Source organism: Salvelinus alpinus, chromosome 11, assembly GCF_045679555.1.
Source record: "Salvelinus alpinus chromosome 11, SLU_Salpinus.1, whole genome shotgun sequence".
Taxonomy (NCBI): Eukaryota; Metazoa; Chordata; class Actinopteri; order Salmoniformes; family Salmonidae; genus Salvelinus; species Salvelinus alpinus.
Window position 1 is genome coordinate 54,146,064 of NC_092096.1, and position 18,520 is coordinate 54,164,583.

Here is an 18,520-nt window from a genome sequence, read left to right on the forward strand (position 1 = left end):
CTCCAACTGCTCTTAAATGCAAGTAAAACTAAATGCATGCTCTTCAACCGATTGCTGCCCGCACTTGCCCGCCTGTCCATCATCACTACTCTGGACGGTTCTGACTTAGAATATGTGGACAATTACAAATACCTAGGTGTCTGGTTAGACTGTAAACTCCTTCCAGACTCACATTAAGCATCTCCAATCCAAAATTAAATCTAGAATCGGCTTCCTATTTCGCAACAAAGCATCCTTCACTCATGTTGCCAAACATACCCTTGTAAAACTGACTATCCTACCGATCCTTGACTTCGGCGATGTCATTTACAAAATAGCCTCCAACACTCTACTCAGCAAATTGGATGCAGTCTATCCCAGTGCCATCCGTTTTGTCACCAAAGCCCCATATACTACCCACCACTGCGACATGTGTGTTCTCGTTGGCTGGCCCTCACTTCAAATCAAATCAAATGTATTTATATAGTCCTTCTTACATCAGCTGATATCTCAAAGTGCTGTACAGAAACCCAGCCTAAAACCCCAAACAGCAAGCAATGCAGGTGTAGAAGCACGGTGGCTAGGAAAAACTCCCTAGAAAGGCCAAAACCTAGGAAGAAACCTAGAGAGGAACCAGGCTATGAGGGGTGGCCAGTCCTCTTCTGGCTGTGCCGGGTGGAGATTATAACAGAGATTATAACTTCATATTCGTCGCCAAACCCACTGGCTCCAGGTCATCTATAAGTCTTTGCTAGGTAAAGCCCCGCCTTATCTCAGCTTACTGATCACCATAGCAGCACCCACCGGTAGCACGCGCTCCAGCAGGTATATTTCACTGGTCACCCCCAAAGCCAATTCCTCCTTTGGCCACCTTTCCTTTCAGTTAGTACTCTGCTGCCAATGACTGAAACGAATTGCAAAAATCACTGAAGCTGGAGACTTATATCTCCCTCACTAACTTTAAGCATCAGCTGTCAGAGCAGCTCACAGATCATTGCACCTGTACATTGCCCATCCAACTACCTCATCCCCACATTGCTATTTATTTTTTTGCTCCTTTGCACCCCAGTATCTCTACTTGCACATTCATCTTCTGCACATCTATCACTCCAGTGTTTAAATGCTAAATTGTAATTACATTGCCACTACGGCCTATTTATTGCCTTACCTCCCTAATCTTACCTAATTTGCACCCACTGTATATAGATTTTTTAAATATTGTGTTATTGACTGTAGGTTTGTTTATTCCATGTGTAACTGTGTTGTTGTTTGTGTCGCACTGCTTTGCTTTATCTTGGCCAGGTCGCAGTTGTAAATGAGAACTTGGCCTATCTGGTTAAATAAAGGTGAAATACATTTTTTTTAAATATCTTACAGATGTTTATTTATTTGTATTTTTTAATATGAACGAAAAAAATACAAAAATAAAAATATACAAACAAGAGTACATAAACCTAACAGACAGAGGTATTACATATCGAGATACATGTTCAATTTGTCAAAAAGTTTTATGGTGTGTATTGCTTTTTTGTTTTTACATTTACTGATAATTTCAAAATATTATTTCAATTATCTCTTAAATAATGGGAAGAGGGGTTTGTTCTCCGCCCACTTCATTTCCATCTTACCTCTCAGAGAGGTGAAGAAACAGCGGTAGAAGCTGTGTCCGTATAAATATGAACATTCATTTATCATAATAAATCAAAAACAACACCCCAGGATAGTGTAAATTATCAAAAAGAACTACAAGAACAAGTTAGGCAGACAATTCAGTAGTCATTTGATTTCAATCCACGTTGTCTCAGTCCATTGACGAAATACATAAAATGCGTGTTACCTTGCTGATTACAAAACGTGCTAATGCAAATAATGTTACATTGTATTCTCGGATGCAAGACCGTCTGCTATAATACAATTCCACTGTGGTATACCCCATCTGAGGGATCGTCTCACTAGCCTAATCAATTCTGACACCTGGTGGTGAAACATGATAACAAAAATTCATCCAAAACTGCCGATATAAACACAATTGAAACGAATTCGTGAATCGTGGAACAAGTTACATTTGATGATAAATCTGATAAAATTATTCGTACACTGGTTTGGCTCTTTAACATTGGAGTTTTTTGGGGCGTTGTGACAGCGGAAGCCTTAGTCTGAGCTTCTAGCACCACCCCCTCTCCTGTTCCAAGTAAACAATACGGAAGTTACCCAGAACTCTGCCTATCAAAAAGAAAGGCGACAGAAAGGGTAAGGTTGCTAACTTCGTTGTTACAGGCATTTATATACACAATTTCTCGCCGTTTTTTATTAATATGTACATCAGAGTGTTTGTATGTATATAAAAATGCTTTTTTATCGCGTGGCACGTTCAGGAAAACATAACGAAAGGAAGAGGGAAGTTAGTCAGAGCTATCATTAGCATTAGCCACAACAAGGCGAGCGAGCGAAGCAGGGGTGTATTCATTACGTTCTATAATGTAAGCCGTTTACGGTTTAAGAACCAAACTGCGCGAACGAAACGGGGAGGGACCTAGCTGAATTTGTCCAATAGAATCTCTCGTTGGAAAACGGTTTCCTTTTAGAGTAAACTGTTTCTGTACAAAACGTTTTAAAACAGACGAAAGGTTTTGCAACATAATTGGCGTGATGAATCCCTTCCTCTTCAAGGAAGTTTGCGGGGGCAGGCATTCAGAAGGCCTAGAAGGTATGTACATAATTTCACATAATCTAGAATTAAAATGACACAGAAAAAACGTGATATTGAAAATCGCAAGCATTTTTGTCTTTAGGATTAGCTTGCTGGTAACTCATACAGCATAAGGTTAGCTAGCTGCGTCATTTAGTTAGCCAACGTTACTGGCAAGGCAGGACATGGCTGTGTATAATACTTAAGAGTCACGATCGGTGTCGTTTAAGATGAACATGACGTTATTTATTTATAATACAGAATATTGGGTGACTGTCATTCATATTCCATTCACCCAGCTCAATGTAACATCGATAGGTTAAAGCTACTAAGTCACATGATACTCAAAATGTCCCCGTACTGTTACCCGTCATGAGGTTGCTACAACCTAGCCTATGAATGAAAGTTTACAGGTCGAGAGAATTGAGTAATCAAGGTGACACATTAAACGATTTACACAATCTTGACTGTATCTAGATGGTCTAGGGCGGCTATACCCAAACAGGGGTACGCCAAATAGAATTGTGATTCACATTTTCAAACAGTCCATTAAGATTTTTTTTAACTAGGCAAGTCAGTTAGGAACAATTTCTTATTTACAATGACGGCCAAACCCGTACGACGCTGGGCCAATTGTGCGCCGCCCTATGGGCCTCCCAATCACGGCCGGATGTTCTTCAGCCTGATTTCGAAATAGTCGACTGACTCTTGAACTCAGATGCAGTGCCTTAGACTGCTGCGCCACTCGGGAGCCCTAATACAGGTAGCCCGAGTCAAATAATTAACATCCAATCACATTAACCGTTACACTCTCGCGGGAATTCCACTAATGGTCCGTATGTAGCTGCTGCTCATTCTGGTAGCGCGAAAATTGATAAATGGTTAAAGAAATGTAAAGTAAGAGGCACAAATATGATAAGAACTACATTGATTTGGGGCTCACCTGTATTGGGAGTAGTGCCTTTCCTCAGCCACAGTGTGTTAAATGTGCAAAAGTACTATCTCACAACTCGATGAAACCGTCACTCTTGCACAGACATTTAGAAATGAAACATGCCAATTTGAAAAATAAGCCACAGGAGTTTTTTGAGCGAGAATAAAGACGACTTTCGAGTAGTAAGACAGGTATTAAAGCAACAGATACCATTTATAAGAAGGGGCTAGAAGCGTCTTATATGTTGAGCTACCGAGTGGCTAGGACAGGTAAGCCCCATCCTATTGTGGAGGACTTAATTCTTCCTGCTACCGCAGATATGGCTGGGACAATGCTGGGGGAAAAGGCCCAAAAACTATACAGACAATTTCTCCATGAAACAACACTGTTTCATGACGCATTAGTGACATGGCAGGAGATGTTATGAAACAGTTACTGCTTCGCATACATGCCAGTGGATTCTATGCGTTAAAGCTGGATGAGTCAACATTTAACATATCGTATAGTGTGTGTGTGTGGCAAAAATACAACATTTAAGTGACCTGACCCTGGTGCTAGACGGGGTATGCAGCTGGAGGTTGAATGTTTGAAGGGGTACGGGACTATAAAAAGTTTGTGTACCACTGATCTAGGGTGTAATCATTAGTCCAACAGTTGGAAATGAGAGTTTCTTTATTGGACAAATTCAGGTATGTTTATCACCGTTCCATTTTAAGAAATATTTTAACAGAATCGGCGCAATGAATACACCCCTGATCACATGCAAACACAGTTCACTTTCATAGCAGGCACTTACAAACAGCTCGTTGTGTATATATAATTCCTTCTCGCATCTATCTATGCGCTCTCCTCTCACCGTTTCACTTCGCTTGTGGACTTCAGTGCACAACACATCAGCTGTCTGTGACAATGCAAAGAAACTATCCAAGCTATATTATGACCGCTACACAAAGCCTACATCATTGTCACGTCATAGTCAACATAGCTACTAGAACTAATGCGTTAGTAAACCCGTTACAATCATGCAGTACAGTGAGCAGCAAGCAGTTTAGCAGTTACACCGGTGGGCCCCAGGGGCAAACAATGTATACAAATAAAAGCTTACCTTGCCTTGGAAGAGTTCCAGTGTTAGATAGCCAGCTAGCTAACATAGCATTCCCCTCTGTTTAAGCCGGGTGTTTGAGTAGGCTAAACTAGCTAGCTGCATTCAACGCTAACAAAGTGAAAGTGAAAAAATGTGTACTTCGAAATATACAGTTGAAGTCGGAAGTTAACACACACCTTAGCCAAGTACATTTACACTCAGTTTTTCACAATTCCTGACATTAAATCCTAGTAAAAATTCCCACTCTTAGGTCAGTTAGATCACCACTTTATTTTAAGAATGTGAAATGTCAGAATAATAGTAGAGAGAATGATTTATTTCAGCTTTTATTTCTTTCATCAAATTCCCAGTGGGTCAGAAGTTTACATACACTCAATTAGTATTTGGTAGCATTGCCTTTAAATTGTTTAACTTGGGTCAAACGTTTTGGGTAGCCTTCCACAAGCTTCCCACAACAAGTTGGGTAAATTTTGGCCCATTCCTCCTGACAGAGCTGGTGTAACTGAGTCAGGTTTATAGGCCTCCTTGCTCACACACGCTTTTTCAGTTGTGCCCACACATTTTCTATAGGATTTAGGTCAGAGCTTTGTGATGACCACTCCAATACCTTGACTTTGTTGTCCTTAAGCCATTTTGCCACAACTTTGGAAGTATGCTTGGGGTCATTGTCCATTTGGAAGACCCATTTGCGACCAAACTTTAACTTCCTTACTGATGTCTTGAGATGTTGCTTCAATATATCCACATAATTTTCCTACCTCATGATGCTATCTATTTTGTGAAGTGCACCAGTCCCTCCTGCAGCAAAGCACCCCCACAACATGTTGCTGCCACCCCCATGCTTCACGGTTGGGATGGTGTTCTTCGGCTTGCAAGCATCCCCCTTTTTCCTCCAAACATAACAATGGTCATTATGGCCAAGCAGTTCTATTTTAGTTTCATCAGACCAGAGGCTAATTCTCCAAATAGTACTTTCTTTGTCCCCATAAACCATAGTCTGGCTTTTTATGGAGGTTTTGGAGCAGTGGCTTCTTCCTTGCTGAGCGGCCTTTCAGGTTATGTCGATATAGGACTCGTTTTACTGTGGATATGGATACTTTTGTATCTGTTTCCTCCAGCATCTTCACACGGTCCTTTGCTGTTGTTCTGGGATTGATTTGCACTTTTCACACCAAAGTAGGTTCATCTCTAGGAGACAGAACGCATCTCCTTCCTGAGCGGTATGACGGCTGCGTGGCACCATATAAACACATGGTGTTTATACTTGCGTACTATTGTTTGTACAGATGAACATGGTACCTTCAGGCGTTTGGAAATTGCTCCCAAGGATGAACCAGACTTGTGGAGCTCTACAATTGTTTTTCTGAGGTCTTGGCTGATTTCTTTAGATTTTTTCATGATGTCAATCAAAGAGGCACTGAGTTTGAAGGTAGGCCTTGAAATACAGGTACACCTCCAATAGGCTAATTGACATAATTTGAATCAATCAGAAGCTTCATACATAATTTTCTGGAATTTTCCAAGCTGTTTAATGACAGTCAACTTAGTGTATGTTAACTTCTGACTCACTGGAATTGTGATACAGTGAATTATAAGTTAAATAATCTGTCTGTAAACAATTGTTGGAAAAATTACTTGTGTCATGCACAAAGTAGATGTCTTGCCAACTTGCCAAAACTATAGTTTGTTAACATGAAATTTTGCGGAGTGGTTGAAAAATGAGTTTTAATGACTCCAACCTAAGTGTATGTTAACTTCCGACTTCCAGCTAGCTCCCTCTCTCTTGCTTCTCCTTCATTTTGGAAAAAAATGATTAGTTCAAGTATTGTCTTCTCTCTTTGAGTTAACTACTTACCACATTTTATGCACTGCAGCGCTAGCTAGTTGTAGCTAATGCTTTCAGTACTAGTCATTCTCTGATCCTTTGTTTGGGTGGACAACCTGTTAGTTCTTGCTGCAAGAGCTCTGATAGGTTGGAGGATGTCCTCCATAAGTTGGTCATAATTACTGTGTAAGTCTATGGAAGGGGTACGAACCTTGAGCCAACTAGGTTTTGTACAGACACTAGCTGTCCTCCAGCAATACCATGGCGCTACCCTACAGAGTGCTGCTGAGTCTACTGTAGACCTTCATTGCAAAACAGGATGTTTTAATCAATTATTTGGTGACATATGAATATATTTAGTATAGTTTTATCTAAAAAGTTTAACGTTTTTATTTTTCTGAAATTCTTTGAGGACGGTCCTGCCCTTGCTCCTCTGAGGAGCCTCCGCTGATGTAAACATTGGGTTCTTGATAAAAATAGATAACCATGACATTGAACACAACACATACTTTAAGCGAACAACTTCAGATGTCTGGTCGTCATAAGTAAAGGCTTAAGCGAGTTCTGTAGCTATGTTTCTGTCATTCCCTCCTGTTCCTCTAAAAATATACCCTGGTCCCAGATATTTTAGTTCTGTCTTGCCATTTTTTTGGCGTGTCAATGGCCATAGGACTTGGCAAGACAGCACAAACAGATCTGGGACCAGGCTAGTCAAAATAGCAATTTTTGCTGACTAGGTTTGGTCTTTGTATTTTCTCAGGTGAAGTCTTCCTCAACGAGACATTAGCGATGATGGGGCCACTCAGCAAGGCGGACTGAGGGGGATCTGCCTAGATGTTTTTCCATTCTAGTTTCTTTTCATAATTTTTGCTCTTTCAAGAGCACCCGCATTTCAGAGGAGCACCATCATTTCAGAGGAGCACCATCATCAGAATGACTGTCTCTTTCAACCTTTGTGTCATCAACATTTTGTTTGTAACTGGTGGGTTTTACTTTGAATGTGACCTATTATCTACCTGCCTGTTTGTCGGTCGGTCGATATGTCAGGTGGTAAAGAACAATAGTTAAGGCCAGGGCTCCCCAACCCTGTTCCTGGAGAGCTACCGTCCTGTAAGTGTTCGCTCCAACCCTGATCTAGCACCCCTGATTCTAATAATTAGCTGGTTGATAAGCTGAATCAGGTTAGTTACAACTGGGTTGAGACAAAAACCTACAGGGGGGTAGCTCTCCAGGAACAGGGGTGGCGAGCCCTGCTTTAGGCCAACAAGTATTGTAACCATTGTATTTTGTAAGCAGTATTTCGTGTCAAATGTACCGTGTGCAAATACTAGTCAGATCTTTAGTAATGCCCGATTCAGACCTCTGTAACTCTGTTTTGCCTGTTGATTCACAGCCTACAGCAGCCTGGAGCTGGTCTCCAGTACTGGTAAGAGCGCTACCCCTCCCCCTCCCTCTCTCTTGCTATTGTCTCTATTCATGTTATCAAAGGGACCCATCTGCCTCTCACCAGTTTTACACAATACTCATAGTTATGTGATCAACATGGGTAGGCGTGGGAGTCTCAACTGTAATTGACAATCAGCGGTGGCACCTCCGGTTCTTTTACATGATTTTGCACTCCAATGTTTCCGGCTGTATATATCAATTAATAGTGTATTACAGCCTGATTTGAATCAGACCAGGAATACCGTAGCAAAATGTTTTGCAACAGGAAAACAAATATATGTGTTCTTAGGCCGCCGCTCCCAGTCTAATATACTGTAGGGTTCTTCTTTCTCCCAGCTCATTGTGGACGATCTCCCCAAGTCCTGGAGGCTGCGAGAGGAGAGATCAGAAGCTTTGTGCACCACAGCTCGTCCTACCGCCCTCGGCCCTTCTACTGTAGTTGGATTATCAAGGCACATGTAGGAGAGCCTGTTATTCTCAGGTAATGTCTCCCCACTCGCTGTCTTACCGCTGTCTTAGGGGCTTATTTGGTGGGTCAGGGTGCGTCAACGTTTGTCCCCAAACAACTTCTAGTCTTTAACCCTCTTGGCACTAGTGCACATCTGAAGGATTTAGGTAGGTGTAAGCAATTGGAGGAAGAGTCTGTCCAGCCTGTCAGTGGACAAGGTGGAGATACCTCCATGTTCTTTAAATAATCTTATCCAATACTTTCAGATCTACATGAAGTGCCAGGGGGGTACGGTGTAGGGGTTGTGTCCGGACTGGACTTTAGAAATGTCACATCGTGTAAAGGAAAATGGCTTCATAGCCAAATAATGTAGTTTTTGATTATTTGCTTACTTATTTATTGTTTGCTTGTTATCTATTTTTTTCCCCATCGCTCTTTCAGTTTCTCCCAGTTTTCCACACGGTGTAAGAAGGAATGGGTCTCGGTGACGTCATCGACTGGCAAGCCCATTACCCTCTGTGGTTCCGACCTGCCAAAACCCATGGAGTTGGTGGGGGGAAACATTACAGTGACGCACCACTTCCTGACACACTTATTCCCTGTGTCTGCGTTCCGCCTGGGCTATGTCAGAGGTATGGTGCCGTGATGTTAGGCTATATCACTTGTTAATCATGACCTAGTAGACTCGTTATAACTCTCTTTGAGTACCAGGAAATTCAATATAGCTAATAGAAATATCAGCTCTTCTCCCTCTCTCCCCCTTTCCCTGACACTCCTCTCTCTCTAGACTCCGGTGACTGTACGGGGGTGGACTTTGAGTGTTTGGACGGGCGCTGCCTGCCCCTGTCGTGGCGTTGTAACGGCCGGGTGGAGTGCCTGGGTGAAGGGGTGGGCCTGGGCATAGACGAGCAGGACTGTGATGGAGAGATGAAGATCCTGAACCTGGATCCTGAACATGGCAAAACAGTGGTGGCCACCGCCACACCAGAGTCCTACAGGGCGCGGGAGGCAGGAAGAGAGAAGAACAGAGGGAGTAACAGCAGAGGGAGGGATTGGGAAACAGTAGGGAAGGCATCGGGCGAGCTGGAGAAAGAGGAGGAGGAGACAGAGAAGCAAGTAGACGAGGATGGGGACCACACCAAGGAAAAGGAGCCAGCCAATCCTATATATGACTTCTGGCATTTCCAGCCTCGTGGACTCCCCAGCCACCAGCCTCACAGAGCCCACCCCAGTGTGACCCGGGCCCCCGTTGAGTGGCCCTGCGGGGGCCTCCTCCAGACCTTCTATGGGACGTTCGCCCCTCCTTCCATCAGGGGCCCCTCTCTGTTCTGTGTGTGGAACCTGGACCCCCAGGACTCTAGGCCTCTGAAGCTGGACCTGCGGCTGCTGGAGCTGGGGCCTGGAGACACGATCACCATCACTGACAGACAACATGGCACCGGGGAACTCCTCAAAACTGTGAGTGTGCCTGGGGTGTGTTTGTGTCTTAGAGTTAGTTAAAGTAGCCCCTTATAAACTGATACGGGGTCAGATATTATTTAATTACTCTCGGATTGGAAGTAGGCTAGTCTTATTGTTAATCTGTGGTGAAAGCCAACTTCTACCTCTAGAGTTTGTTACAAGACCGTTCAGTTTAATTACCCAAGTTATTTTACTAATTCTAATCATTTCACCGTCTTCCCTTTCCCTTTGTGACAGATCACCAGCGCGTCCAATTACAAGGCCATCCAGGTCGAGTCCCGGACCGGCCTCCTTTCCCTGACCTATCGTACGCTCCCCGGCTCTGAGGGGCTGGGCTTCAACGCCACCTACCGTGTCGGGGGCTACTGCCCCCCCTGGGAAGGTAAATGTGGGGGTGCCGCAGGGGGGTGTTACACCCAGGAACAAAAGTGTGACGGCCACTGGGACTGTCCCGAGACGGGACATGACGAAGCAGGGTGCAGGGGGTGTCCCCGGGACCAGTTTGCCTGTGGAGCGGCTGGGCAGAGTGCGCTGCTGGCGGGGCATAGCTTCCTAGGGCGTCCGGTGTGTTTCCCTGCCAAGGAGAGGTGTAACTACCAGCTGTACTGTTCTGATGGGAGCGATGAGAGAGACTGTTCTATATGTCAACCTGGGACCTTCCACTGCGACAGTGACAGGTAGAGGTGTGTGTGTGTGTGTGTGTGTGTGTGTGTGTGTGTGTGTGTGTGTGTGTGTGTGTGTGTGTGTGTGTGTGTGTGTGTGTGTGTGTGTGTGTGTGTGTGTGTGTGTGTGTGTTTTGGGGGGGGGGGGGGTCATTTTTCTGCCAATGAAATCTTTATATTTGAGATTCTTCAAAGCATCAGATGACATGGCCTCCACAATCACCCGACCTCACCCAAGTTCAGATGGTTTGGGATGAGTTGGACCGCAGAGCTGTCATCAAGGCAAAGAGTGGCTACTTTGAAGAATCTCAAATATAAAATAGATTTTGATTTGTTAAACACTTTTTTTGGTTACTACATGATTCTACACACATATATATATATATATACAGTGGGGAGAACAAGTATTTGATACACTGCCGATTTTGCAGGTTTTCCTACTTACAAAGCATGTAGAGGTCTGTAATTTTTATCATAGGTACACTTCAACTATGAGAGACGGAATCTAAAACAAAAATCCAGAAAATCACATTGTATGATTTTTAAGTAATTAATTTGCATTTTATTGCATGACATAAGTATTTGATACATCAGAAAAGCAGAACTTAATATTTGGTACAGAAACCTTTGTTTGCAATTACAGAGATCATACGTTTCCTGTAGTTCTTGACTAGGTTTGCACACACTGCAGCAGGGATTTTGGCCCACTCCTCCCTACAGATCTTCTCCAGATCCTTCAGGTTTCGGGGCTGTCGCTGGGCAATACGGACTTTCAGCTCCATCCAAAGATTTTCTATTGGGTTCAGGTCTGGAGACTGGCTAGGCCACTCCAGGACCTTGAGATGCTTCTTACGGAGCCACTCCTTAGTTGCCATGGCTGTGTGCTTCGTGTCGTTGTCATGCTGGAAGACCCAGCCACGACCCATCTTCAATGCTCTTACTGAGGGAAGGAGGTTGTTGGCCAAGATCTCGCGATACATGGCCCCATCCATCCTCCCCTCAATACGGTGCAGTCGTCCTGTCCCCTTTGCAGAAAAGCATCCCCAAAGAATGATGTTTCCACCTCCATGCTTCACGGTTGGGATGGTGTTCTTGGGGTTGTACTCATACTTCTTCTTCCTCCAAACACGGCGAGTGGAGTTAGACCAAAAAGCTCTATTTTTGTCTCATCAGACCACATGACCTTCTCCCATTCCTCCTCTGGATCATCCAGATGGTCATTGGCAAACTTCAGACAGGCCTGGACATGCACTGGCTTAAGCAGGGGGACCTTGCGTGCGCTGCAGGATTTTAATCCATGACGGCGTAGTGTGTTACTAATGGTTTTCTTTGAGACTGTGGTCCCAGCTCTCTTCAGGTCATTGACCAGGTCCTGCCGTGTAGTTCTGGGCTGAACCCTCACCTTCCTCATGATCATTGATGCCCCACGAGGTGAAATCTTGCATGGAGCCCCAGACCGAGGGTGATTGACCGTCATCTTGAACTTCTTCCATTTTCTAATAATTGCGCAAACAGTTGTTTCCTTCTCACCAAGCTGCTTGCCTATTGTCCTGTAGCCCATCCCAGCCTTGTGCAGGTCTACAATTTTATCCCTGATGTCCTTACACAGCTCTCTGGTCTTGGCCATTGTGGAGAGGTTGGAATCTGTTTGATTGTGTGTGGACAGGTGTCTTTTATACAGGTAACGAGTTCAAACAGGTGCAGTTAATACAGGTAATGAGTGGAGAACAGGAGGGCTTCTTAAAGATAAACTAACAGGTCTGTGAGAGCCGGAATTCTTACTGGTTGGTAGGTGATCAAATACTTATGTCATGCAATAAAATGCAAATTAATTATTAAAAAATCATACAATGTGGTTTTCTGGATTTTTGTTTTAGATTCCGTCTCTCACAGTTGAAGTGTACCTATGATAAAAATTACAGACCTCTACATGCTTTGTAAGTAGGAAAACCTGCAAAATCGGCAGTGTATCAAATACTTGTTCTCCCCACTGTATATATATATACACACATACACACACACACACACAAAATACATTATCTTTGAGAACTAACAATCATCAAAATAAAATATAGATAGTGAAAGAGAATTGAAAATTCTAAAAGCAAGAATTTAGAAGTATTGATTTTATTTGGTTTGAGCAAAATAACACCGCGTTGGCCATGGCAAATTTCTCTGAACTCCATGGATAAATGTGTAGAATTGCAGGACGTTGGCTTAAAAAGGTCTACATTGTCAAGATGGGGGGTCTCAAAAAAACTATCTCAAATTCACAGGGACAACTGTGCCCGTTGTCACACCCCCTACCAAGCCCCCTTTTGATCCAGAAAAAAACTTAGTGTGTGCGTGCGTTTAATGTTTGTTAGTGAGCTTTGATATGTGTGTTAGTGTAGTTTCGATGTGACATGCGTGTGGTGTGTTTCGATGTGTGTGTATACGCCACCTGAACTGTTTGTGTCTCTGCCCCAGGTGTGTTTTTGAGAGCTGGCGCTGTGACGGCCAGCTGGACTGTAAGGACGGGACAGACGAGCTGAACTGCACCGTGACCCTGCCTCCCAAGGTCATCACCTGCGGTGGCCTCCTCCAGACCTTCTATGGGACGTTCGCCCCTCCTTCCATCAGGGGCCCCGCTCTGTTCTGTGTGTGGACCCTGGACCCCCAGGACTCTAGGCCTCTGAAGCTGGACCTGCGGCTGCTGGAGCTGGGGCCTGGAGACACGGTCACCATCACTGACAGACAGCAGGGCACCGGGGAACTTATCAAAACTGTGAGTGTGGGGGGGGGGGGTGTACTGGAGTTTGGTTGACGTTGCCCCTAATAAACTGAAACGAAGTCAGATATTTATAATTTTTTTCAGAGAGTAGGGTTGTCTGATCCTAGATCTGTGGTTAAAGCCAACTTTTCTACCTCTGAAATCACTGGGAAAGTTAATTTACCCAAGTTAATTTACTCAATCTTATCACTTCAGCCTCTCCCTCTCTTTCCCTCTGTGACAGATCACTAATGCGTCCAATTACAAGGCAATCCAGGTCGAGTCCCGGACCGGCCTCCTTTCCCTGACCTATCGTACGCTCCCCGGCTCTGAGGGGCTGGGCTTCAACGCCACCTACCGTGTCGGGGGCTACTGCCCCCCCTGGGAAGGTAAATGTGGGGGTGCCGCGGGCGGCTGCTACACCCAGGAACAGAAGTGTGACGGGCACTGGGACTGTCCCGAGACGGGACATGACGAAGCAGGGTGCAGGGGTTGTCCCCGGGACCAGTTTGCCTGTGGAGCGGCTGGGCAGAGGGCGCTGCTGGCGGGGCATAGCTTCCTAGGGCGTCCGGTGTGTTTCCCTGCCAAGGAGAGGTGTAACTACCAGCTGTACTGTTCTGATGGGAGCGATGAGAGAGACTGTTCTATATGTCAACCTGGGACCTTCCACTGCGACAGTGACAGGTAGAGGAGGGTGTGTGAGGGTGCGTGGTGTGTTTTTGATGTGTGTAAGTGTATACGCCATCTTGACCGTTTGTCTCTTCCCCAGGTGTGTGTTTGAGAGCTGGCGCTGTGACGGCCAGGTGGACTGCAAGGACGGGACAGACGAGCTGAACTGTTCCGTGACCCTGCCTCGGAAGGTCATCACCGCGGCAACCGTTGGCAGCCTGGTCTGTGGGCTGTTGCTGGTCATCGCAATGGGCTGCACCTGCAAGCTTTACTCACTGCGCACCCGAGAATACAGGTATCCCTCATGCACCTCACACGTCAGGTTTACTACATGTTGATGCTTCATCACCCACAAACGCCTCCCTTGATCTGTGTCCAAATTGTCTTCTTCGACCAGACCCCCAAATGTTTCTGTCTGTCTTCCTCCTGCAGTATGTTTGCTCCAATCAGCCGCCAAGAGGCGGCGCTGATCCAGCAGCAGGCTCCTCCCTCCTACGGTCAGCTGATTGCCCAGGGCATCATCCCTCCAGTGGAGGACTTCCCCACAGAGAACCCCAACGAGGTGAGAGCCTAGTAACAGGTCTAGGATCAGCTAACAGTCCCCCAATCCTAACCCTAAGTGACCTTAGATCAGGTGACCTTAGATCAGGAACTAACGGCAACTTTGTCCCACTGTGCTCTGATTGGAGCACAATTAACTGAAGGCCTCAAATAACAGATTACTTGAGATTTCCTTTCTTTGGTTTCCTTCCTTTACAAGGGGAATCGTTCACTAACTTAGTTTATTTGAAATCTCCTCAGTAGGACCGTCGGTCCTCTGACTCCTCATGACTAGCCTTGTACATCTGACCTACCAGAGGCACTGAGGGTTCAGCTTCACTGCTTGACTCATTATCATCAGCCTGCATTATGAGAGTAGCAGCAGGAGCATGGTCTCATAGATTGAGTTACACCAGTGCCTGTAGGAGTGCTGATCTAGGATAGGTTTAGCTTTTTAGATCATAATGAGTAATATTATACGGACCTGATCCAAGAGCTGTCTGATTAGCTGCTGCAGACAGCTGAAGGAGATCAAGAGGACTAAAACAATGTGCTCTCTGTGTTTCACTGTGTTGTAGCTTCGTTTAATGGTGATCTTACGCAAATCATAAATTTAAATGATAATGTTAAGAAATAAGCGTATTTGTACAGCACATTTTCAAATTCAACAAATTAAATCTCAAGGTTTTAATATTTTTCTTGTTCTGTGTCTGTCTCTCTGTCTCTGTGTGTTTCTCTTTCTCTCTCCCCCCATCAGTCTTCCTCTCTTACTCTGAGAGGTATCCTCCAGCTCCTCAGACAGGACACCGCCAACTCTCCACGTCGCCGTCGCCGTCCCCGATTCGTCCGCCGGGCTGTCCGTCGCATGCGGAGGTGGGGCTTAATCCCTAGATCCGCCTCCAGGCCCTCTCAGCCTTCCAGTTCCGCCCCCCAGCATACAGATCCCACCTCTACTGGTGTAGAGCCCAGTCAATCAACTCCCGCAACTTCCTCATTGGCTGTGGAAGCCGTCAATCTGCCGTTGCCACAGAAACTAGGCTTGCTCCCTCAGACAGTGCAGCACCCACCACCACCACCACCGCCGCCTCCCACCTCCCTTCCTCCACCCCTTGTCTCTATCCCAGCCACCCCCCAGAGCTTCCCTGTGGCTGCCCCTCCCACCCCCAGTAGCCCCTCCCTAGCCTCGCTCTTCCACTCTCTGGGGCGCAGTATCTCTCGCTTCCGCGCCTCCCCGTTATCCTCCTCCCCCACCAACTACCTGCCCCTCTCCGAATCCCCCTCTTTCTCCTCTTCGGAGGATGAGGTGCTGCTTATCCCCCTCTCGGAGGACATGACTTCGGAGGATGACGTCCCCCTGCTAACCCTTGACCCCTGACCTTATCCAAACCCCACCGCCCTCCCTAAATGATGTGCACAGTGCTCGCGCACAGGAGCACCGCAAGGCTCTCCCCCCTCTCTGTGCTGATGTAGTGCCTTTTGAATTACATTGGGTTGGTTTTGACTGACTGTAGAAATCTAGTATTCAATGCTTTTATGTTATTGAGTGTGGGACCTCCTTGAGAAAGTGTGTACGTGTGCCTGCCTCCGCGTGCGTGTAGTCATGAATGTGTGTAGTCTGAAAGTGGTGAACTTTGCACAGAGAATCTTCCTCCCAAATCTTCATGCTCTAATATATCAGCTACTGTCAAATGAGTGATTTTTTTTGTTTCTAACACATGAAAGAGCTTGTCTTCATGTGACTCGTATGTGTGACTACGTCATGTGTGTTTTAGTATTTATGAGGGTGAGTAATAGGGCGGCAGTGTAAGGGTATGGAAGATGTTCTAATATTATAAATTATACCCCCCCCTCATTTAAGTGCCTTGTTTAGAAGCTTCCTGCATATGATGAATTTGAATGATTACACACACGTACTGCATGCATACTGTCACAAATACGCTATATATACAAAAGTATGTGGACACCCCTTCAAATTAGTGGACTCTGCTATTTCAGCCACACCTGTTGTTTACCGGTGTATAAAATCGGGCACACAGCCATGCAGTCTCCAGTAGAATGGCCTTACTGAAGAGCTCAGTGACTTTCAACGTGGCACTGTCATAGGATGCCACCTTTCCAACAAGTCAGTGCGTCAAATTTCTGCCCTGCTAGAGCTGCCCCGGTCAGCTGTAAGGGCTGTTATTGTGAAGTGGAAACGTCTAGGAGCATCAGCAGCGAAGTGGTAGGCCATACCGAGTGTTGTAGCGTGTGATAATCGTTTACAACACTCACTACCGAGTACCAAACTGCCTCTGGAAGCAATGCCAGTCAGCACAATAACTATTCTTTGGGAGCTTCATGAAATGGGTTTCCATGGCAGAGCAGCCAAGAGTTGGCTGGACTGGTGTAAAGCTCGCCACCATTGGACTCTGGAGCAGTGGAAACGCGTTCTCTGGAGTGATGAATCACGCTTCACCATCAGGCAGTCCGATGGCAGACGCCAGGAGAACGCTACCTGCCCCAATGCATAGTGTCAACTGTAAAGTTTGGTGGAGGAGGAATAATGGTCTGGGGTTGCTTTTCATGGTTCGGGCTAGGCTCCTTAGTTCCAGTGAAGGGAAATCTTAATGATACAGCATACAATGACATTGTAGACAATTCTGTTCTCCCAACTTTGTGGCAACAGTTTGGGGAAGGCCCTTTCCAATTTCAGCATGACAATGCCACCGTGCACAAAGGGAGGTCCGTACTGAAATTGTTTGTCGAGATCGGTGTGGAAGAACTTGACTGGCTTGCACAGTCCTGACCTCAACCCCATCGAACACCTTTGGGATGAATTGGAACGCAGACTGCGAGCCAGGCCTAATCGCCCAACATCAGGGCCCGACCTCACTAACGCTCTCGTGGCTGAATGGAAGCGAGTCCCCGCATCTAGTGGAAGCAAGTTCCAACATCTAGTGGAAAGCCGTCCCAGAAGAGTGGAGGCTGTTGTAGCAGCAAAGGGGGGACTAACTCCATGTTAATACCCATCATTTTGGAATGAGATGTTTGACGAGCAGGTGTCCACATACTTTTGGTCATGTAGTGTGTGTATATATACACAAAAAGGCACACCTACCTTCTCACAGACAGACTGTTTTTATATTGCTTTTATAATTGATTAATTCCATGCGAGTTCTGAAAACTGGCAATAATTTTGGGGACCCTCCTGGTTAGTGTATGTATGGCATAACTTGTGTGTGTAATGTATGCACTTAAATGTGATGTATGAATGTTTATAATGTAATTCTCTAGTACACGTTGTGTCTAGACTCACAAGACAATCTCTCTGTGCCTGAGGTTGGGTTAGACTTGTGCAGTGCACGCAGAACGACGAGGCCCCCAGGGGCAACAGGCACAACAACCTTGACGTCTCACCCCTTTGTGAATCGAACCCACTCTACCACACTTTGACACAATGAACAAATAGTGACTTTTCAGTGTGCCATTTGTATATCATATTCTTTAGTTTTTTCGCTTTTGTCCTCCAGAAATGTTCTTTCAATTTTATTTTCTTATTGTTCTGTTTACCTGGTTGTACTGAATGTATTCAATTATACATGGAGTGGTTGGATGATTGCAATCTAATAATAAGATTGTAGAGTGATTTCAAAAAAATATTTTTAAATAGGGTCTTTCACTGTACATAGGCAAAGATATGGACAAATCCACAGAGATTAAACAATTTGCACTTTTATTTGGACTCTTAACTCTTTGATGTGTGTGTGTGTGTGAGAGAGAGAGATGTGTGGGTGGAAGAAGTGAAGTGCAAAGTAAGTTTTTAGATAAGGAGGTAAAGAAGTGGTAAGTTTTTAGATAAGGAGGTGGTCTATAAGCCATTGTCCTCTGTCTTCTGGGAATGTATCAAAGACATGTCACATCAGTCTCCCGAGAAGGGCGCCATGACGACAAAGTACATTTAAATACCTGGGTGTCAATGGTGCAGAGCGGTTTGGTCGCTTGCAACTTGCACCGTTAGGAGAAGAGTGAAG

The 18,520-nt window shown here is 45.3% G+C and overlaps 1 protein-coding gene across 2 annotated transcripts; it reads left to right on the forward strand.

Annotated features, from left to right (window-relative positions):
- Positions 1 to 2,153: 2,153 nt before the first annotated feature.
- On the forward strand, positions 2,154 to 18,225 carry LOC139534433 (low-density lipoprotein receptor-related protein 10-like). 2 transcript variants are annotated; one of them, XM_071333579.1, is made up of 12 exons: positions 2,154 to 2,229; positions 7,293 to 7,514; positions 7,926 to 7,958; positions 8,315 to 8,459; positions 8,868 to 9,058; positions 9,214 to 9,884; positions 10,125 to 10,564; positions 13,019 to 13,316; positions 13,546 to 13,985; positions 14,071 to 14,265; positions 14,403 to 14,532; positions 15,268 to 18,225. In XM_071333579.1, exons 2-12 carry the CDS (start codon positions 7,466 to 7,468, stop codon positions 15,883 to 15,885), a joined length of 3,210 nt encoding a protein of 1,069 aa, XP_071189680.1. In that variant the 5' UTR covers positions 2,154 to 2,229; positions 7,293 to 7,465; the 3' UTR covers positions 15,886 to 18,225. The 2 variants fall into 2 exon arrangements, with proteins under 2 accessions (XP_071189680.1, XP_071189681.1); XM_071333580.1 differs by lacking the exon at positions 2,154 to 2,229 and adding an exon at positions 2,541 to 2,686.
- The last annotated feature ends 295 nt before the right edge of the window (positions 18,226 to 18,520 follow it).

What these genes read in the sequence shown, in the direction of transcription:
- LOC139534433 (XM_071333579.1), top strand. Translation starts at nt 7,466, where the DNA reads ATGACTGTCTCTTTCAACCTTTGTGTCATCAACATTTTGTTTGTAACT. An exon ending in CAACATTTTGTTTGTAACTG is followed by an intron (nt 7,515 to 7,925) that starts GTGGGTTTTACT and finishes GTTGATTCACAG; the next exon opens with CCTACAGCAGCCTGGAGCTG. An exon ending in GGAGAGCCTGTTATTCTCAG is followed by an intron (nt 8,460 to 8,867) that starts GTAATGTCTCCC and finishes TCGCTCTTTCAG; the next exon opens with TTTCTCCCAGTTTTCCACAC.